The sequence below is a fragment of the Grammomys surdaster genome, unplaced genomic scaffold (assembly GCF_004785775.1).
Source record: "Grammomys surdaster isolate TR1022 unplaced genomic scaffold, NIH_TR_1.0 192, whole genome shotgun sequence".
In the NCBI taxonomy this organism is placed as follows: Eukaryota; Metazoa; Chordata; class Mammalia; order Rodentia; family Muridae; genus Grammomys; species Grammomys surdaster.
In genome coordinates, this window is record NW_021604637.1 from 239,744 (window position 1) to 262,142 (window position 22,399).

A 22,399-nucleotide genomic window follows, 5' to 3' on the forward strand; every position below is an offset into this window, starting at 1 on the left:
AAGAGAGCTCAGTAAGACATGCTTAAAGGGTACTCTGTATTATCAGTCTAATTATTATTTTTCATTGAATGTTGAGGTATATTAATTTTAGATCATTTAAGTTTAGAGAGTATAAGAAACAGGACTCATGCTAGGAACCTTGTACACTGAAAAATTTTCCATTTTTTTTCCAGAAAACCTAGAACATTGAGATAACATTTTATATGTTATCTCAAAAAAAACCCATAAATGAAACATCTGACCCAATATTTTAAGGTCAGTGTAGCACAGTCATTTTCCTGAACAAAGGATTATTACCTTCTGTATCGTGGCTGTTACTGGGCACACCAGTTCCCAGAAGCATGCAGTTATCTCAGAGAGAAAGAACTGTGTGCTATTGACTCTTCTCAGTGGTTGAGATACTCTACAGCCACAGTCACCCTATGTATGCTCTCCAGATGATGCTAATGAAAATTATATTGCTGGCATTGTTTTCCTCTAAATAGATAGCTACGGGGATGCTTCAGCAAGTAAAGGCCCTTGCCACCAGACCCGACAATCCCAAGTTTGATCTCAGGGAGTCACATGGTCGAAGGTGGAACTGACTTCTTTGACCTCCAGGTGCATGTACACCCATACAATAAATAAGTGAACAATTAATTAATTAAAGTAGTTTAAACATATACTTTATCGATCAACACTAAGATGCATTACCTGTTAAAAAACGCCAGCATGGTCTCGTGGATTGGGACCATCTGGACCTTGCAGTTCATCTGCAGGTAAACCCACATGAGTAAGGTTTTCAGGAGATGGAACTCGCTGAAGGTGAACAACCTGGCCAGAATGACAGAGGGAGGTGTGTTAGGACTAGGAGGGAAAAACCATTTGGAAGAAGAAAAAAAGGCAGAAGTGCGTCTGGGGATGAGACAGAGCCAGCTTGAGTCTGTAAGTGACCTCAGACAGTGAGACACTGAGTAACTTGTTCAGGGCGGATCAACTCAGTTCTGAGGGAGACCTCAGAACCGGGCGCTGGGTCCTGAGCTTCTCAGCCACCTGCCATGCCGTTACAGAAGTGATACGCTCATTTAGTGAGCTCTCGAGATGCTCTATGCTCCCAAGTGGCAGGAGCCTATGAAATTGAGATAGATGTACCTTGGTTTGATAGCTGTGAAGTTGGTCCTTGTCTTATGCTTATTTAACATTCAATTAGTGTTCATTTGTGGTGCTTTACATTAATTTTTATTTTAATATACTGCACACAGATACACTTATCTTAAGAAGTTAGGTGCTTCAGTTAGCCATTGTCCCTTCATGCCCGATAAAGTTTACAGCCCAGGTGTCCCTTACCATTGGCCTTGCTGGACCTCGGCCCAGCTAGAGCCTGAAATGAATAACTCATCTCAAGTCACACAGTTCTGAGCTCAGTCCCAGGCATGGGTTGGGGACCTCTGGGGTATGACTGAGATCACTCAGTCATGAAAGGGCAAGCATAGCCACTTCTCAGAATGGCAGTGCTGAAGACCAGAGGACAGGATTCATCTTGTAAGTTTCTAACTGATGTTGCAACTGTTTCAAAGCACCTTAAGCTCACAGGAATTAATCATGGCTCTGGGGATCAGCAGTTCCCTGGGCTCTGATTGTGGAGTGGACAGGATCAGTTACTCTCCTGGAGGCTCGTTTCCTTGGCTTTCATGGCACCTAGAAAGCGCTGTTACAGTTCCTTGGTTTTGGGACCTTTCTTTGGCTGAGCCAGCAATGCAGCATCTTCTGATCCCTTCTCTCTCTGGTTCTTCTTCTGCATATGTAAAAGATCCTTCCAGTGAGACTGGATATACCTTGGGGAGCCTCACAAGTTGAAATCAGTGGTCTTCATTCCGTGTACAACCCCAACTCCCCTTTGTCATGTACTCTGACATAGTCACAGGTTCTAGAGATTATTTGGGCATCTTTGGAACCATTGCTGTGGTGACCACACACAAATTAGGATAGTACCCATCATGTGACAATGTGCCCAATGTCAGGTCTTACTCAAAGTGGCAGGGACAGGCTCCTGGCTCCAGAGCTCAAGCTGTGGCCACAGCAGCAAGGGGCATCTCAAGAACTCACTATGCCACCTGGAATGGCGACACATGCCTTTAATACCAACACCAGGGAGACAGAGGCAGATGGATGATCTCTGTGGCTTTGAGGTTAGCCTACTCTACATAGTGAGTTCTAGGACAGCCAGAGTGACACAGTGAGAACCTGTCTCAAAAAAAGGAAAAGTTCACTATGATCAAAGCCACCTCAACCCTCTCTCTTCTCCAATAGTTTCTGCTGGCTTGACTCTCAAAGGGACTGTTCCAATACTTCTTAAACCTACTGACACCTCTGGTACCTGACCCTAAGCACAGCATCTGGTTATAAAGTATGTCATAGTCTCTTTATTTCCCACCTCAGGGGTCACTGTAGATAAATCAAGATAAATCATGTCTTCTAGAGATCAATGCAAACACAATCCTCCCACCTTTCACCCTATTTCTCGACTCAGTGTAACTTCTTCATTCCTTTTGTTTCCAGGCTACCTACAGATGCCTTGTCTTGAGTCTGGCCAGTCAGAACCAAGCTGGTCACTGTCTGGGCCACAAAGAAGTTGATGCAACATTCCCATAGACCAATGGTTCTCAACCTTCCTAATGCTGTGACCTTTAACACAGTTCCTCATGTTGAGTTGACCCCTGACCATGAATATTTTTTTTTTTGCTACTTCATAACTGTAATTTTGCTGCTGTTATGACTTGTAATGTAAACCTCTGATATGCAACCCCTGTGAAAGATGTCATGATCCACAGGTTGAGGCTTTAGGTCAACTGGGTCAGGGAAGTTGTGTGGTTTCTAGAGCAGACACTAGCCTTGTGGACCTCAAGTCTAGAAAGCTTCTTGAGACTTTACCTAGGAAGAGTCAGAAGTAACAAGAGGGATGGCTCTGTCACACAGGTTCTGGCTTTTATAAAGGCATTTGCTGAAGTTAAGGTTGAGGAAAAATCAGTCTCTGGAAGCATCTCCAGGCATATCCAACCTGCAGCCTGTGTGCCACATGAATCCCCAGAAAAGTGATGGGTGTGGTCCCGTATGTAATCATAAAGTTATTGAAAGCATTGTGAGATTTTTTTTGATAACTTTTTTGCAGTCCTTAAACTTGAACATTATAGATGACAATACTGTCTCAATGTCAAAGGTTAGATGTGGCTAGCCCCACTGTAGGAAGTAACCACAAGGAGAGCATTCACACACACTTTTAATTAATCCAAGAGCTTTGGAGACTTCAGTGCAGATGGAACTCAGTCTCCCACTCTGTGCTGTGCATGTTTCCTGGAAGCCATCTCAACCTAACTTAACTGACGCTTGTTCTTTAGGAGAAAGTCATTGTCTTCCATAAGACACTGTCCTCTTATTTTATTTTCAAGGAAACTGCTGTGCATAAACAATAAGCCTCCTTTCTGAACGCTCACCATGGAGAAAGCCAGGCCCACATGAGCAGGCTATGAACAAGGCCATCCATTGCTGCACTGTTTGTCATAGCAAAAAAAAAAAAAAAAAAAAAAAAAAAAAACTAAATAAAATAAAAGGCCTTTGGGAGAGGCATTAAAAGAGATGGTTGTGGAACCTTGCCCAGTGCTTAGAACTAGAAAATCTGATTAAATACATCAGTACGGCCTGGGACAGAGCATGCGGGCCAGCCTCAGTGAGTAGGCTGTGGTGCCTTCCTACTGTCAGAAGGTTGCTGATTTGCAAGACAAAAGAATGCATTATTTGTGGCTGTACACGGATGCAGAGAGCGCTCACTCGAATGATGAGGGTGCCTCCGAGCTCCTACCAGCCAGACCCTTGTTTTTAGAAATGGAATAGTACTGGGGAAGATAGGTGAATGGCTTTGCTGGTAATGCTTTAGTTTTGGTTGTTCGTTTTGTTTTTGTTTATTTATTATTTTGTTTTGTTTTGATTTTAAGAGCCTTCTCACTATGTAGTTCTGGCTGGCCTGGAGTTTACTCTGTAGACAAGGGCAGCTTCAAATACACAGAGATCCACCTGCCTCTGCTTCCTGAATGCTGGGATTGAAAGTGTGGGTGTCACCCACTCCTGGCCTAATGTTTTCTAATATTCACTCTGTCTTTATCTCTCTGTCTCTCCTTCTCTGTCTCTCTGTCTTTATCTCTCTGTCTCTGTCTCCCTCTCCTTTTCGTGACAGGGTTTCTCTATGTGACCCTATCTGTCCTGGAATTCACTCTGTAGACCAGGCTGGCCTCAAACTCCGAGATTCCCCTGCCTCTCTCTCTCACCAAGTACTAGGATTAAAGGTGTGCGCCACCACCACCTGGCAATTTATTTCTTAATTTATGGCAAAGTGTTATTATTTGTTCATTTAGAGCACTAAATGTATTGAGTTCTGTATAAAAACTTTTATGGTAAAATCAGCAAGAGATACAGGTTGGCAGGTAAAGGTGCTTGCCAACAAACCGGACGAGCTGAGTTCAATCCTGGGGACCCACAGTGGAAGGAGAGAGCCGACTCCCACAGGCTGTCCTATCACACACTCACACACTCAAACACACAGTCACACACACACTCAAACACAGTCACACACATGCTCACACTCACACAAGATAAATCTAATACATACTTTTAATGTTTTTAGTGCAAATCACTAAGATTAGCATCCTTACTGATCTTGACTATCAGTAAGGAAACAGGTCTCACAGGTAGAGGAGAGTCTGGTGCTGGCCTTGGCTCAGAGGGCATTCCATTCTAACCTGGGTTCAGATCCAGCTCGCCTACTGTATGGGAGAGGGGATGCACCACTTTGACTAATCATTTCCTGTGATCTCACAGGTGAGAAGTGTAGGTACACTGAGTTGCTGTGGGGATGAGCCCTCTGGATAACACACTCAGAGGGTTGTGTTTGACAAATGTTCAATAATTGGTAGGCATTGTTTTTGTTTGCCAGAGAAGGACCAGCTTCAGGAATTCCATGTGGAACAGCTCAGTATCACTGTCAGAGCATGTGACAGGTGTGACAAGGATAACAGGAGTGTCTTCTTTTTTCTTTAAAGAATGTTACATATGTACGTGGAGTTTGTGTGTGTGTGTGTGTGTGCATGTGTATGTATATATGTGTATGTGTGTGTGAGTGTGCGTATGTGTGTGTATATGATTGTATGTGTGCATATATGTATATATGTGTGTGTGAGTGTGTGGATGTGTGTGTATATATTTGTATATGTGTGTGAGTATGTATATATATGTATGTGTGTGTATGTGTGTGTGTGTGCATTCCATGGTATATATAAGTACAAGTGAATATATGTTCTGACCTGTACGTGGAGGTCAGAAAACAGCTTTGGGGACATAGCTTTCACTTTGCACTTTGTTGAGGTAACGTCTCTCTTGTTTCTGCTGCACCTTGTACCTCAGGCTAGCCAGCCCTTGCATTTCAGCCTCCATGGCCCATCTCACAGTAGAAACCCTGGAGTTACAGATCTGCACCACCACACCCAGCTTTTGCTTGGGTTCTGGATGGAAGGCTGCTCATCAGACTGGCACAGCAAACGCTCCCTACCTGCTAAGCAGTCCCACTGGTGCCTTTTGTTTAGGGAATTTCTGAGATGCTGAGCTCCCCTGAGTCACAGACAGGAAGCAGGGGATCTTGGAGACAGAGGCCTGGGGTCCCTGTTGTAAGGTACACTTTTGTGTAGACGGGAACTGGATAGTCAGTGGGGCTTGGCTTCCAGGAACGTAGAACTTGGAATGAGGTTTCCGTAAATTGGAGTTGTGAGAACAGGGTCACCTAGTGGTGACCTCTACAAGGAAAATGAACTGAGAACCACATTCTAGGCAAACAAATTAAGCCCAGAGGCCCAGGAGGTCAGGAAAAACTGTGTATATTTGCATATGGTTTAGTCTAGATTGTTTACAAAGTGAAAGTGAAACCCAAAGAAAGTTCTCTCTACTTTCAGAGAGAGAACGCTGGACAGCCCAGAGGCAGAGGGCTCGCTGAGAAGAGATCCTTGTGCCTTTCTCATAGGCTGGGGGGTCAAGTGACAGTGAGTGGCTGGCAGGTCAACTGAGTGGGGCCCAGGAATATTCCATCTCTGGCCCCAAGGTTGGCCACTTCCATGTTTCCTGCTCTGGGCTCACACCACCTCTCAGACCTGGTTGACCTCTTTCTGGGAGGCCTTGCTTACTCGATGAATAGGGGAAGGTGCCATGTTGGAGACAAGATGTGGGTCCAGGAGCCAGCAGAGATCCTGCCCGGGTCATCAGCTCTCTGATGTATGGTAGTGTCGGGTCTGGGGCAATGAAAGGTAACCATGCAGCTCAGCACCTGGCAACAGTGCTTGGTCACGGAGCTTGGTTACTGGAGGAGGTGTGCTCTCTTGATTTGATGTGGAAAAGTGCTACCAACCTTTCTCAACAAATGCCCTGACAGAAGCTCCTCTAGCCTGGTTACATTTTCTCTCTCTCTCTCTCTCTCTCTCTCTCTCTCTCTCTCTCTCTCTCTCTGTGCATGTACATATCTATGTGTTCATGTACATGCACCTGTGTGTAGAGGCCAGACATTGACATTCAGTATCTTCCTTGATCACTCTCTACCTCATTTTCTGAGAGGATCTCTCGCTGGCCTGGTGCTCACTGACTGAACTAGGCTGAATGACCCATGAGCTCCTGGGATCCATGTGACTCCACCATCCCAGCATGGGATAGCAGACAGGAGCTGCCTTGAAGTCAGTGGGTACTGAAGATCAAGACCAACCTAAGAGGCTGGGGGGAGTCTGGACTGCCTGAGTCTGTGTCTACCTCAGGGTGTGTGGGTCAAGGATGTAGTACAGTAACCCCTGGCCTATCTGCACAGGTACCTCCTGCCCAGAGCCAGAAGGATAGCCTTGTGTCTGCCAGGCTGGCGCGTCTAGACATTTGACACGTCATGTTCTGGAACTGCCTGCTGAGTGTGTTGTCGGGCCTGGGCCATCACCAATGTTCTGCCTGTGGTCAGATGTTTTTTCCCTCTTTTTCAGTGAAATGTTGCCAGTGCTGGACAGCTCAGCATTTCCAAGGGAGGGACACATGGGGTTATGTAATGTCTAAGGACCCCATGTTTATGTGTGCTTCAGTTCCTGACCTTTGCTCTGTTGAAGGGTGGAGTGGAGGGTGGTGGGTACAAGAGTGAGGAAAACATAGGGAGCCAGAGCCTGAGTGACTGGAGCTCACAGTGCCCTGCTTCTCTGGAACTGGCTTCTGGGGTCTTGTTAGATGATGGGGTCCCACACCACCAGGACTCTGCCTTGCCTCTGTTAATGTGAGGGCATTGGGCATCGCTTGGTAAAGTTAAATTGTGGGATAGGTTAAGAACCAGCATGCAGCAACTCTCACAAGACCAACTGTGTGTGTACAATTGTGTGTGGTAGGAATAGGAGCTAGGTTCTTATGCAGGCTAGGTATACACATCCCCACACCCACACACACAGACATACACACACTACACACACACAGAGACACACATATAGACACATACAGAGAGACACACATACACACAGACATACATACACTCAGACATACACACACACACACACACACACAGACATACACACACTTGACACACACACAGAGACACACATATAGACACATACACACAGAGAGATATACATACACACAGACATACATACACTCAGACATACATACACTCAGACATACACACACACACCCTGGGAACTGAAGTAAGCTGTGTTTAAGTGTTTCTTCACCCCAAATGCCATCACTTATGGTTTCCTAAGAAAGACATTAAAAAAAATATATAGTGACAAAGGCAGTTATGAACTTCAGGAAGCTTGCCATTGGCATAATACTAGATATCACTCACCCAATTCCGTTCCCAGTAACATTACTGTTTTTCTCCCTCTAATTCAAGGTTTAGTTTAGGACTACCTGTCATTTAGTTATCCATTGTACTAGATCATTTTTATTGTCAATTTGACACAACCTAGAGTCACCCAGGAACAGGGAACTTCAACAGAGGGCCTGTCCCGGTCAGACTGAGAGTGACAGTGGTCTGATTGAGTTTTCTATTCTGCAATAGTGTAAAAACCCATTCAGTCGAAAGCAAACTTCAAGTCGTGATCTTGTCCTCGAAGAGCAGTAAGTGTGATGTATTCCTTTCTTACGACGTTGGGCAATCACACTGACATGGCAGGCATGTCATCATCACATGATGTCAGCCAACAGTGAATGATGGACACCCTATGGTGCCTGTGGGGTCAGAGAAATTCAAGGCATCCCCTGCATTTTCAGCTTGAGTTTAGGATATAGTGAGAGGGAACCCACTGGAAATCGAGAGCCAATGCTTTTTGCGCTAGTCTTATTTTCCCTGAAGTTTGAGACTTTCAAATAAAATATTTTTTAAAAAGAGAAATTAGGAACAAACAGTCCTTTCATGTTGGCAATCTCATTTCTAGGAGGGTAATGTAAGGAAATAATCTGAGATGAAGAAAAATATATACTGAAGACCAGCTACTGAGATGCAAGTGTTAGTAAAATGTCAGGCATCAGCTAAGAGCCATGGCTCTGTGAGGAGATGGAGAGAGGAGGGGACAGAGCTTGGCAGGACAGGACATAGATTTCATGCAGGAGGAAGCATGCACAGTGTGGCTACACCTCTGTGGAGAGTCCGAGGAAGGTCCCTGTGGGGCTGTGTCAGATCATGAGATAGTGCAGCTAGATTACGTTCCTAGGGGTCAAAGCCAGAAGCAAAGTTCACACTGGAGGCGTCTTCATTACTGTGGGCCATGAAAGATGAGGGAAGGAGACTTGACCTTGGGGTAGCACTGGCACTCTGAAGTGCTCAGTTTGGAAACAGAATTGGTGTCGTGGTCAAGGTGAGGTCAAACTAGGGTCCAGAGGACTCTCCAGGTTCTAATGTGTTCTGAGAACATTGAGCTAGGACAGGAGTGTGCAGGCAAGGAGCTCTGGAGGCTGGGGTTTTTAGCTTTGACAGAGAGGCCAAGCAGGCAGTTGGATAATCAAGTTTAGAAATATTTGGCAAAGGAGTCAGGACTAGAGATGAAATCTTGTTTGGGGTGAAAGATTTTTCTTTCCTTTTTCTGCCTTTTTAAAAATGGCTTAAGCAATAGTCTTTTGCTTCTCTGACCTAGGCAGGTAAGGAGACAGTTGACCCCAGCAGGTCCTTTCCTAGAAGGAGCAGGAAGGGTTTCCCTATTCCTGACCCCACATGTAGTACCCTGAGTTTTGGCTCCCACCCAAGGCCTGGTTGTCCAGGAGAGCAGGGAATTGGGAAGAAAATGGCAAGTTCAAAGCAGTGTGTGTGTGGCCATTACTGGGACAACTCCTTTCCCCAACAGCCTCAGCTTCTTGCTACACCCACCCTGGAGGCAGCACACCAGCTCTGACCTGGGTGACTTCAGCACCTTGTACAGCAGAGGCTCAGGGATCTGCCGGAGGTGGATCTGCGTCCCCACTACAGGGACCAAGTTCATTGCCAGCCACTTCTCGCAGGCGATGGTGAGCTGCTCTTCCTTGTACTGAGGGGCAAATAGTAGGGTAAAGCATAAGATAAAGCATGCCTGGCTCTCAGCCCCCTCTGCTGGCGTGCAGTGACATTGCATGCAGATGTGCCCAGTTTTCATACATACTACAGGGGGATGTGGGGATTGGGAGTGAAGGAGTGGTTGTGAGGGTGGAGGGTTGGGATGGTGGAGGCTTTTCATAACCTTTAGAGCATTGAAGTACACTGCTTTAAACCACCCCCATGAAGTCGGCTCCTAGCTATCCTTATGTCAGCAATGGAGAACCTGAGGCTCCAAGGGGCCGTCTCTTCCTGTGCTCACTGGTCCAGCTACTGTTCAGGCTGCTTGTGCAGAGACCTGTATGCTGAAGGCCCTGGGCTGTGTTCAGTGATCTACTGCAATCCTGGGGGGAGGAATAACCTGTGGAGTTCAATGGCTGCTCCAGCAGACATTTTAGAAGCAAGAATGAAAATACAGGGGCTGCAGGGGAGGTGGGCACCAAGTCCCACCCTAGCTAAGAAGCTACTGGCCATTAATAGCTGTTGGGAGAGAGACTTTTCTTTCCTTTCCTTTCCTTTCCTTTTCTTTTTCTTTTCTCTAAGTATGTGGCCTCTGGTAGGGCAACCAGGCTCCAGTGGAAGGCAATAGTATAAAGACAGCACAAACTGTATTCAGTGGGTTTTAACAAACTAACTAATGGAGAGAAGACACAGACTGTGGTGTTTAGGGAAAAGAAAAGGGTGTGGGAGGGGTTGGGGGATAGGGTGAATATGACTAAAATACACTATATATGAAATTCCCAAAGAGCGAATAAAATGGAGAAGGGAGAGAGGGAGAGGCTTTTAGAATTGGGGATCTTGAGAGGGTTTTGGTAGACCTTTCATGTCCCTGGGATTTGGGTTTTTCCAGTCTTTCTGAGAAATGGCAACCAGAGTCACCAGCGTCACCAAGAGTGACTTTCTAGAACTGAGGAGTGACTATGAGAACCAGGTGGTTCTTGGCAGACACTGAAGGTATTCTTAGCTATAGCATTCTGATGGGCTGGTTATGTGTGAACTGTCGCCCCGAAACATGCCTCTCTCAGAGTGTGCCACTAGTCATAGTGAGCGGTAGCTAAGGGTGGCCTGGGGGGTAGATCAGGAGGTGAGGCTTAGGACTCAGTGCTGGCCCTCGGCACTGCCCTGAGCAGTTTGCATTCTTCTTCGTGTTCACTGTCCCCTGACAACGAGAGCTGTACTGCATCACCGTCCCCAACACTGACATGCTGGCCCAGGTGGTACAAGAGCTCAGGACTCACTCCATCTACATTCTAGAAGGTATTTGCTGCCTTGCTGAGAAAAGCCCCGCTTCTGCTCTCAAATCCTGGGATTCAGGCATTTTAAGCCGTTTTCTTATCCGTGCATCTTTAAAAATTTTTTTCTTTCTTTCTTTTTTTCCTTCCTTCTTTTCCTCTTTCTGAAGCTAAGCATTTTCTACTCTTGGTTCCATGCCTTTGAGTAGACATTTTGGATGACACTCAGGATCTGGGTGCTCTTGAAGCCCTGGCGCCCCGGGGCCCACACACCCACCCAGCCGTTCTCACCTTGCAGCCGGCCAAGTAGAAGTTCTTGATGGTGTTTGGTGCGAGCCTGTTGAGCATCATGTTGACACACCTGTGGAGAGAGAGCTGCTGATGCCCACATAGGCTGTCAGAGGAGGTGGTGGCAGCGCTGGGGAGGAGGTTGGGGCAGAGACTTTTGTTCAACTCTAGGTTGGCAACAGAGACCTCTCACTGACAAGGGGGACCTTATTTTAGGGATTTGACAAAAGCCAGGTGGCCTGTTATAAGAGCTCTGGGTTAAGGCAGGGAAGTGAGGCCAGAGGGTGCCCAGACTCTTCAGAAGGCAACTGAGCAGCCTCATCAGCAGGGAGTGGCACCGTGGCCTGGAGCCAGAGAAACTAACAACTCAGGCTTTGCCAAGATAGCCTCCAGATGCCCTCCTGCCCAAGGCATTTTCTTCCTCCTGCCACACTGCTAGGTGGCCTCAAACATTGTCCCTTTCTGTCCACAAATGGATTCCAGCAGTAACTTCCTGATGAATATCTCAGTCCTTCCTCATAGCTAGGCCTGGTTTCCACTGACCAGTTTCACAACAAAATCCTATTTACTGATCACATACCATATGCCCAGCACTGGCCCAGGACTTTGGTGTACAAAAAAAACAAAGCTAATGACCAATGGAAAGACACATGACACACCCTGCTAAGTACACACTGAACAGATAGTCATGCTGTTGCAATTGGTTAGGGGTTAGAAGAGATATGTCCAAATCACAGTCCAACACACATGTAGAAGACATTGTGTATTGGTGTTAAAAGGTTAGACACCTTTGTACTAAACAACCTGGAGCATCAGGTACCATGAGAATGCAGAAAGGAGGAAGCCTGACTGGGTTTAAATCTGAAAAGCAATCAGAAACGAAAAGGGTAGGATTTAGAACCTGAAACAGGTGGAGAGGCGGCTGGGGCAGAGGCCAGCATCCCTAGAGAAGAAAAAGCATGCGCGAAGGTCTGGGGCAGGAGCATGCGCAGATGGTAGCGGCAAAGCTAGGGTGACCGAGTTGCTATGCAGAGAGAGGGGAGCGAGAAACCGAGGTGAGCTGGGAGTAGGGAGCTGTTGAAGGGTGCCCTGCCACATGGAAGGTGGCCCCTCGGAAGTGTCTGTGACTTAACCTTCTTATCTGACGTTAAGTCCCTTTCAAGCATGAGGCATGCTCATTTAATGGAAGAAGGCACCGAGAGCAGCCGCCACAGAGCTCTCAGACATTGTTAGGGCCACTATCACTCTGTGGTTACTGCAAACTCAGCTGAGATTCACTTCAAAGCTAACCGGTGAGTCTTGTGCTATTGATTACGTGTGTGTGTGTGTGTGTGTGTAGTTGTGAGTGCGAAGGCAGGCGTGTGGATTCAGAGGGAAACTTGTAGGAGACAGTTCCCTCCTTGGGGGTTTCTAGAGATCAAACTCAAGTTCTTGGCCTTGGTGGCATGAATCTTTCCCTCTGAGTCATCTAATCGGCCCCATGTATTTTAAACATATTTGTCAATGAGCCAGAGTGGCCACTGGGCAGGGGGCTCCAGAATGCCCATGACCTTAGAGAATTGCCTTTCCTGACTTGTGTTTTGCTCTGGATCTTCACCAAAGTGAAAAAGAACAGAGGCTCACTGTCCATTTTCTCTCTGGCTATCACCAAGGACACTGAAGATATCCACAACCGTTGTGCCTGTACAAAGTCGTTTGTTCCTCTGGATTTTTAGGTAATCTTAATACCCATCTCTTATATCTCATCAAGCATCCGCTAGCCTTAGCTGCCAGGATGTTCAGAGCTGAATGTGTGATGGGCTGTGGTCAAGGCCTAGGGTGCTATGGTGGGCAAGTTTCAGTTTTTCCAACCTTGTCTGTCTATCTGTTTCTCTGTCTCTCTCTCTCTCTCACACACACACACACACACACACACACACACTCACACACACGCACATACAAATGAACAAACAAACAAACAAACAAAAACTAAAGTGTCCAACTGTTTTATTTTATGTACTGACTTTAAAGCACAAGGTGAGAACCAGCGAATGAATAAGTAACCTGGTCACAACCATGTGAACCTCTACCATTGGATTCTAGGATGGCCTCACTGACTTGGGGAGGTTGACCATGTCCCTGATGGGGCTTGGTCGTGAGCACAGGAGAACCCATGCTGAGTAGATTCCAGGCCTGTAGTAATCTTGTTATTGAACTTAAGGGTCACAACCTGTGTCCCAAGCCAGGTGCATCCACATATCCTCAATAAGTCAATTAAAAGAGGCTAATTAGACGCTGGAGAGATGGCTCAGCAGTTAAGAACACTAACTGCTCTTCCAGAGGACCAGGATGATTCAATTCCCAGCAGCAACCTGGCAGCTCACAACTGTCTGTAACACCAGGATCTGACACCCTCACACAGACATACATGCAGGCAAAACACCAATACACATACATTTTTTAAAAAAATATATTATTTAAAATAGAGCTAAATTAAAAGCAGGAATAAAGGAGATTTTATCCACTGTGATCACATTGGGAAGAGAGACAAGATCCAGTGAGCCACCCCACATCCCCAAGTCTGTCTCTGGGGTCCTGATGTGAAATTAAAGTTTAATTAGAAGACCAAGGACATGTAAGAAGTCCCAGTCACCATGTGGTCCCACCCACAACTGGCCCATCGCTGTCTGGGCTTCAGTGGCATCCTATACAGTCACGTGACAAATTGTTGGAACCATGTGAACTCTCTTTCAGGAAGACAAATACCTCTTCTGGCCGGCACCTTTTCCTTCCCTCAGCATGAGGTTCCTGGGGGAAGTTTTTACTGTTTAATAATCTGATAGTCTGACTGAGAGACAAATGTCTTTTAGAATATCTTCATTTCTGCCAAGGCCTACTAGAACCCCTTCCTTCTGTTTTAACACCTCTGGTTCCTAAGATTATGAGGCCCATTGGTTCCCATCTTCATGTCTCGTGGGCCTGTCCCACTGCTCCCCAAACTTAGCTCTGATCCTCTGTGCCTCCCAGCTCTGCCTCAGTACCAGCTTCCCACAGTGCCTGAAGTACTACGCCCATACCACATAGTGGTTCCTGCTAACCGCTCACCATGCTCTGCTGACTAAACCAACTGAGGAAGTTGCTGATGTCACCTCTGAGGTCCTATATGACCAGCCTCATCCTAAACTCCTGATTCACTTTCCCTTCCTCTTCTGCTCCAGCCACCCTGAGTCATCCTGTGACGGCCATGATCTCAGCTGTGATCCCAGCCCAGGTACCAATGCGAACATCAATGAAAGAATCTATGCAACATCACCAGGTGACTGGCACATGTGTGCACAGGTCCCATCCCTCAAAGACCTCCAGGATATATGATTCAGACTTGAGCAACCGTCAGTGTGATTTCTCATGAACCAGGACCCAGCTGAGATAACCTGCAGGGTCTCATCTGTGGCCTGAAATTATAGTGTTATCAGTGTTACCCAGGGCACTGCTGACATACTACATGAGCATATATGCATGCACACATACTCACACATACCACATCCCTGCCAATGGTACCACCAGCTTCTCCAACACAGGCTCAGCTGTGTGGCAGACCTGCCCTGGCCTCTGACCTAGAATACTAAGCTCACTGGGGTCATGTGAAGAATCTGGGGCAGGACTCATCTGCCCAGGCTCATGAACAGGTCAATAGGTTTGGCTCATTATAAGCAACATTCTTCCTGTTCTGGCACCCAGAATAAGGCAAGGGAGGAGGCAAGAGAACAAAGGATCTTCTATTCTTGGCCCAGCCACAGATACTCTAGAAACAGGGTTCTAGCTGTTGTATAAGGCTTCCAGTATTGGAGACAGGATGGTGAAGGGTGGAGACAGAAGGTAGCTAGAGGCTCCCTTCCAGAGGAAGGAGCCAATATGTGGGCCTGGGAAGCAGCTGCTCAGACATGATCTGAGCGAGCAAGCTGCACTTCCACAGTTATCACAGTAACAGGCTAGGTCAAGCTGAAGTGGGGGTCAGCTATGACATAAGGAGTTGGGGAAGTCTCAGGCAATGTCTGGCTTTCCTACCCATCAAGAAGAATCAAGGCCAGCTTCCTTAGATGACTGCAAGACACCACACAAACTGGCTCTGACTTAGCTGCTATGCTCCCATCATGCATAGCTACACAGACCTCTGGCCACACAGACATACTGGAAGACTTTCTCAGAACCCCAAATCCCTCTCACTACGTCCCTTACAAATCATTCCAGACCTCTGAGCACCTGAAGTGCTTGGCTTGGGGAGCATCTGTATCCCTCAATAAACCTGTAGGAAGCTCCAGGTAGAGTACCTGGCCTGAGGCATCCTCAGGTACCCTCAGAATCCTCAATGGCTCAGAAACATATTGCATTGAATCCGAGTATGTGGCCTCTAAAATTAATGAGTGGAATCCTTCTAGATTCCCTGGGAGAAAGCCTGTCTCTGCCCTATCAGAGCAGATGGTGTCTTCTGTTGGCTTGAGTAGGATACTCACTCACGTATACAGACAAACTGAGGCTTGTCAAGAGCTGTGGGACATCCTTGCACTCAGGAGGTTGAGGCTGGAAGGTTGCTAGTTCAAGGGCAGCCTGGGCTATACAGTATGACCTCGTCAGCTATAACCCAAACTAAAAAATCACTGAGGCCTGAAGAGGTTAAATGAGCCAGGCAGATTATCCTTGTCCTAAGTCTTTGTACTAAGTTTCATTGAAGATCAGACAGCCACAAAACTCAGTTCTACTCCTGTCTTCAAGACCAAATGGGAAGAGTATGAATATATCCCTCTGACTTGGAGAAGGAACAGGGTAGTCTAGAAAGACAAATCCCACAAAGGGATTTCTCTGCACACAAACACTTTAAGAAGCACCAGCACAGAGTAACTTCACATAAGCAAGCCAAGTTTGAAGGAAGTCACTTTACATGCTGGCATTCTCTCTCCCCATGGTAGTATCTCCCCACTTGTAATGCATTCCTATGAATCAAGAGTCACTTAGCCAATGCACACAAAAATCATCGGGGCTGCCAAAAAAAACACTTAATGCATCAGTTTGAGTTTCAAGTTGTCCCTTTCTGGGCTCTAAGTTAGGCTTGGTACAGAGGAACTCCAAGAAAGAGGACTGTTTCCTGAAATAAGATGCAAAGAATACTCCCAGTTTGCCCAGGCTGGTCTGCCCCTCCTTGTCCTTACTTTTGAATCAGTCGATTGAACTGGAGGATATGAGCAGAAGCCATCACGCCCAGCACGTTGTCCACGGTCATCTCCACCTCGTTCATGTAGAGGTTCTTCAGGGCCAGGGCAAAGGCTGGAGAGGCAGTAGCAGAGGGGGGACCCGTTAACATGGGCTTTCTGCGCCTACCTGGGGGCCTTGCTACATCTACAGCTGGGATGGGGTGGAGATACTTGGAGGAAAGGTGAGAAGTGCTGGCTTTGATACAGACCCTACCTGGTCAGGTGACCACCTAGATCCACGGCTTCCTGGAGAAGCTGAGGATGAAGACAAGGAAAGCTGATCTCCACTATAAAGCTGCTTCTTTGAGCCTGCCTTCAGAGTGTGTGTGTGACAGATAATCACAAGACGAGCATGTCCCCCAGGTTTCCCTTAATCTGGGGCCCATGGCCCCATAGGACTGTTTCTCTACATCTATGAAGGAACTTAATGATGGGTTTCCCTTGGAGCCTGAGAACTTCAGAAAAGGGCAGGCACTCCTGGGAAGAGCCAGGATAATTTAATGATTTAGGAACCAGGCTGCCTGACTAGGGGTCAGATGGAATTGGCCTCCTCCAAGTGCAACATGTTCCAACACAGTCTTGCTCTGCTGTTGCAGCATGCTCTGAGGACTGCAAGCTGTACCACTGCTCTGGGGCATTTGCTCCTGACCTACCTACCCACAAACCTGTGTTATCAGAGCTTGTCATGAGTTCTGTGTTCACACACATGACTGACTGGGGAAGCTGGGGAAAGGCTGAACACTCTGTAGGAACCTTCTACAGCTGTTGTCCCCCAGACAGTGGGAGACAATGGGGAGGGGGCAGGCCAAATGCTGCTTGGGAAGAAGCATAGGCCTGTGGGTATCCTTGTGCCTATAGGTATAAGCTCCGTAGGGATGTTCTGCTTCTCCCAGGCATGAGAAGCCTGTACTTTCTTCCTTTCTTCTATCTTGTTCCCAAACCAGTGGCCATATTGATCTTTAGGTGTAATCTACTTACCTCTATTTTTCCTAGTATGTGTGAAGGTCAGGGGTTGATGTCAAGTAACTTGTCAATCGCTTGCCAACTGATTTTTTTGAGGCAGGGTCTCTTGCTGAACCCAGATGTCATCAATTTGGCTAGGCTGGCTGGCCAGTGGTCAGGGATTGCCTATGTCTGCCTGCCCGACCCCACCTAGCACTTGGGCTACAGATGTGCATACATCTGGCTTTTTACTTGAGTGCTGGAGATTGAACTCAGGTACTTATGCTCATGCAGCAGGCTCGGTACTGACTAAACCACCCCTCCAGTCCCTGCTCAGTATTCTTGAGGGGGAGTGTGTCTCACTTGTATGTTATGTTTTGCTGTTTGTTTTTTGTCTCTGGGAGGGACATTCTGTGGCCTTCTCAGAACATGAAGGTGGGTTACATTACCAACTCTGGTGACTGCCGGGTCATTGATCCTCAGGGAAATGATGATCTTCTTTACAGAGGACCTTTTCTTGATCTTCCCCAGTGGATGAGCTAGTGAAGGAAACGCAGAACAGAGATGGAGACCGAGGCCCTGCCCACACCCTGTGCACAGCCTGGATCTTGGCACATGTTGTTTGTATTTAGCTCCATTGTTTGGTAGGTGCACTTTAGGGGGTGACTACTTATTTTGAAATAGCTTACGACTCACAAGAAGCTGCAAAGTGATCCAGAAGCTCCCGTGACACTTTCTCCCAGCTTCCCACAGTGATCTTAGCATTGCCAAGATGGGTGACTAAAACCTGCATTGTGCTGGACATGTTTACCATGTCTCCCTCTCTGCCCCTCTTTCTGTCCCCTTCTTTCACCCGCCCACCTCCCATCCCCAATCCATCCCCCACCCCTGTCTAGGCTGTGAGCAGTTTGAGGGTAAGGTAGGGGCCTTAATCATTGGTTTTTATGCCTGGGCTCCGTGGGCAGAGAACAAGTAGCAAGTGGAAACACAGAGGCCTCCTGCTGAAGGATGAGTGAGGGCTGTGACATCCGTGTGGTGGCTCTCTTCTTTTTAAAAATGTTGTTAACGTTCATTTATTGATTGGTTGGGGGACATGCCATCGCACATGCAGAGGTCAGAAGACAATCTGAGGGGGTCGGTTCCCTCCTTCCACCATTGAGATCCCAGAGATCAAATGCAAATTGTCAGCCTTGGTGGCGAGCACCTTTGTCTGCTGAGCCATTTCACAAGCCCCCTACAGTGGCTCTTGTTGCTTTGCCCCGTGGGTTTTAAATTGAGAATCCTTGCCACTGAAGAGTTCTGGGGAAAGGGATAGGGCGGGTCAATGAACTGCTAGCTAATCTGTGTTCTTGGAGCTGTTCTAAATGGAGGCTCTCAGAGGAGGTGTCCATGATCATACTCTCTCATGGAGGCCAGAGCTTTGCCTGTGATCCCAGGAACTTCATGGCTACCAACTTTTCTCCATTGCTCTTCTTCCTAGGTCCTAAACTTTCCTGTCTGAGTTTGCTTTCCTGAGTAGTGTGACACTCCCTTCCTGCCTTTCTCCTTCTCTAAGGGCCCTATATACAGGTCCCCTTCCCTGGCTGACCCCTTATGGCGGATAGCACCGTTGCCCCAACTACATGGCCTGTTTCTTCTGTAAAGACCAACGTAGACAACCTGCTGTTATACCACGGGTCTGTTACTATACTTACTGGGCAGCACACTGATGGCTACACAGCATCCCAAGGATACTGGGCAGCACACTGATGGCTACACAGCATCCCAAGGATGCGTCATGGTCTTTCACACACTAGCCCTGAGTCAGTGTTAGGGGAATTGACAAAAACAAATAGGTCTAGCACCACAGAGCCCAAGGTGCGCGAGATGGGAGCCAGAGAGGAAGTGATGCTTCAGAAAGCACGAGCTAACAGAAGTTCCCTTTCCTCAGCATCCCCGCACAATCCTCCAACGTTTATCTGTATTCAGATTCCCATTCAGCAAATGTTTATAAACTCCCACTAAGCGCCACCCTTGCCTACCTCTGTACCCACTAAGTGCCAGGTCTTCCTTAGCTCTAGATCACCTTCATCTCCACTTGATGGCAGAGATTCTTGTGTGCATGGTTTCTCTTGCCAATTGATTTTACCCCTATTGCCAAAAGCAAATGACACTATACACAAATGTCTTGCACACAGTAGGCACGCAGGACGGGAGCGGTTAGTATTATAATGGATCATGCCACTTACCATATTTCATCATCATTTTGGTGTTTTTCTTCCCCCCCTAGATGCCTGGTATAAGCACAGCATCCAGTGTTTGTTGAAGGAAAGAACGTATCAGCTAGGCCAGAGTGAGAGACAGACACACAGGCTCAAACTTTCTCCATGTTAGGGACACCCAGACAGATAGGAAACTAGCCATGTTCCTGAGGACTGTGGAAATCAAGGCAGCCAGCCTATGCTTAGCAGAAAAGGTTGTTTCCTTTGGATTTCATCCTAGACAATAAACACCAGTTCCAAGTTCAGCAGCCTATCAATGTGAGGTAGAAAGAGGATGAACAGCCATGGGAAGCCTGGGGAACCTACAGAGCTCAGCTCTCCAGAGCTTTCCCAGAAGCTTTGTCTGCGCCAACTCCAGGACAGCTCCAAGGACAGACCTTCCCAACAAACCCCCAGCAAGGATTATGAGATCAGTGTGTGGCCCTGGGACAGAGGCTCTGCTGATTTCTAAAGGCAGAGAGAGGGTGGTGACTGTCCCATGGAACATCCTGGAGATACATGACCCAGCACTTATCAGTGTGTGAGCAGTGGCAGTCACTGAATCTTCTCTGATATTTTTAGCCTCATCACCAGCAGGGGTCTTGGATTTGAAGGGCAGGACCCTTTCTCTGTTAGTGACACTGTTCTGGAGCCATTAAAGACAACATGAGTACTGCCACCCCCCCTCACTCCTACCTTGGGCTCTCTTACTTTCCAATGTACCCCTTCTCTAAGTCACCAGAGCCTGTATGGATGGTTCTGCCAATGGTCTGACCTGAGCTGTGGGAAAATGGAGGAAGGCAGCCCTATCTTCGAGCACATGGGGCGAGTGCTTAGGAACAGCAAAGACATCACAAGAAGGGGCCAGGCCTCCACGATTCCGTGGAGCATCACAGCAGCATATATATTTGGCTCCCTGGTAAGTCAGATGCTGTTCAGCCAGGTGGATTCTAGCTGGTAGGAGAATGCACTCCAGGCTCAGGGAGGGGCAGTGACTGGGGGCTCTGATTGCCTGGGTGGCTCCAGAACAAAGCATTGCTTCCATGACCTGAAAATGTAATCCTGCCCTGACCAGCATGTTGACTGGCTTTGGGGACCGTGGGTTTTCCATGTCATTTGCTTATGAGTCAGTCTGGAGCAAGGCCAGGCTGCCGGCTGGAGAAGTTAGTATTGTAACCGGAGAAGACATAAGGACCAGGAAAGAGGAGGCCCGAGGAGGTGAGGTGGTAAAGAGAGGAGAATAAAAGAAGTGCCCGAAACTCTTTTTGGAAAGAGATTAAGTTGAGAAAAAGAAAAGGAAAATGGAACATCAGGTAAGGAAACAGAAGGACAAACACATGTGAACCTCTAACCAGCATGAACAGGGAAACAGGTGACAGATTTCAGAACTATGCTTTCCTTCCAGAAAGTTCTTCTGGAGATTCACCGTAGCCCATCTTGTCTCCTCTAAGTAGGCAGAATCTATGTCTTAAGACAATAGTAGAGATGCACAGAGAGCTTGCTGTGCACCAGGCATTGTTCTAGAACCCCACGCCCATTACCTCCTCTTGGCTCCAACATCACGCAATGAGAACTATCATCCCACCTCATGGCTGAGGAAGCAGACATGGTGAGCTTGCACTGTAGAGCGTGATTTGCCACTAAGGAGGACCACAGGTCAAGCTAGGTTCCTGGAATGCCAAGGGTATCTGTGGCTCCCGTCCCAGGTCCCCTGGGAGAGACTACCTTTCAGAATCTTGTCCAGGTCCCTCTGGGGGCTTTTTGTGTTCTGTATCAGGGCTGTCAAGTAGAGCTTGGCCAAGGTCTCAGACTGAAAAATCTGAGGGTGGTGGAGTTCCCACATGAAGCCGAGGCATTCAAGGATCACGTCTGAGGAGAGAAAACGATGTTTGGTCAGTTCAAGAACATTGCTGCCTGGAGATGCAGTCTCTCCCACAACGGCCATAGCTATTCAGCAGACAATGAGAACAAGTGGCTTCTCGAGGCCTTAGTGTAGTGTGGGGCCAAGCACTTGCTGGCTTTGAGGGAGCTACATTTGCAGTGTATGGCAATCAGTGTTTCTAGTGCTGTGGACAAGGTTGAGAGCTGCCCTCTAACTCAGGGGCTCTTTAGGGACACTCTTGGGTGGACTCTCTTGGGAGGTTTCATATTGAAGTAAGAGGGCACTGTAAAGGAAGCCATTTACAAACTGTGGAGTGCTTTATGTGGGCCATTCTCCCCTGTGTCTGTCATAGATGGTTAAGAGGAGACCTTGATAGAGGGGCAGGTGAAAGACACAAGGATGCCAGGTGGCGGTGAGGCATGAGGGGAGAAGGTGGGAGGATTCTGAATGACTCTGTTCTTACTGTTAGCACTGAGCTGGAGGAGGGGGATGGTGAAAGAGACAATTGTCCCAAACCAGACAAGTTCTAAAGGGTCACTTGCTGTTTCTTGGCAAAAAAGTTTGACTATGTGACTTGGGGTACCTGTGTTCTCTTCCTGATAGTGTCATTCACCAACTTAAGAGATTGTTTCGAGTTGAAGTTAAGAAATTGAGTTGGCATGTTAAATCTTGGATGACCTCAGGTACTTTGTTTATGCTTGGTTAGAAAAAAAAGTCCCATATATGTGGGGTGACTATAGAAAGGAATAGAATTATAGATCCAGTATTCTTCCTCTCTGGACATGAATCTCAAATTTGAAGATGGCCATTACATGACAGACATCACTAATTAATCCTGATATTCTTTCTCCTCGCTATAAGAAGGTCTCAGATTGCTTCTCTAAGTATATTAGAATTGGCAGATGAGAATAAGTTATTAGCTCTCCCGTGGAAAAGAGGTTGTCTCTGACCTTAGAAGGAATTTAACCCTGAACAACTCCTTTAAGAGGCTGACTTTG

The 22,399-nt window shown here is 47.2% G+C and overlaps 1 protein-coding gene across 2 annotated transcripts in view; it reads right to left on the reverse strand.

Annotated features, from left to right (window-relative positions):
* The window catches only part of Btbd16 (BTB domain containing 16), a 49,771-nt gene that overhangs the window by 19,204 nt on the left and 8,168 nt on the right, over positions 1-22,399 (reverse strand). For both annotated transcript variants that reach the window (XM_028769466.1, XM_028769464.1), the window contains exons 4-9: positions 21,245-21,388; positions 17,729-17,818; positions 16,296-16,410; positions 11,116-11,185; positions 9,418-9,548; positions 694-813 (exon numbers count right to left, since the gene is read on the reverse strand). In XM_028769466.1, the coding sequence (XP_028625299.1) occupies positions 694-813; positions 9,418-9,548; positions 11,116-11,185; positions 16,296-16,410; positions 17,729-17,818; positions 21,245-21,388 (670 nt within the window). The remainder of the gene's footprint in view (positions 1-693; positions 814-9,417; positions 9,549-11,115; positions 11,186-16,295; positions 16,411-17,728; positions 17,819-21,244; positions 21,389-22,399) is intronic.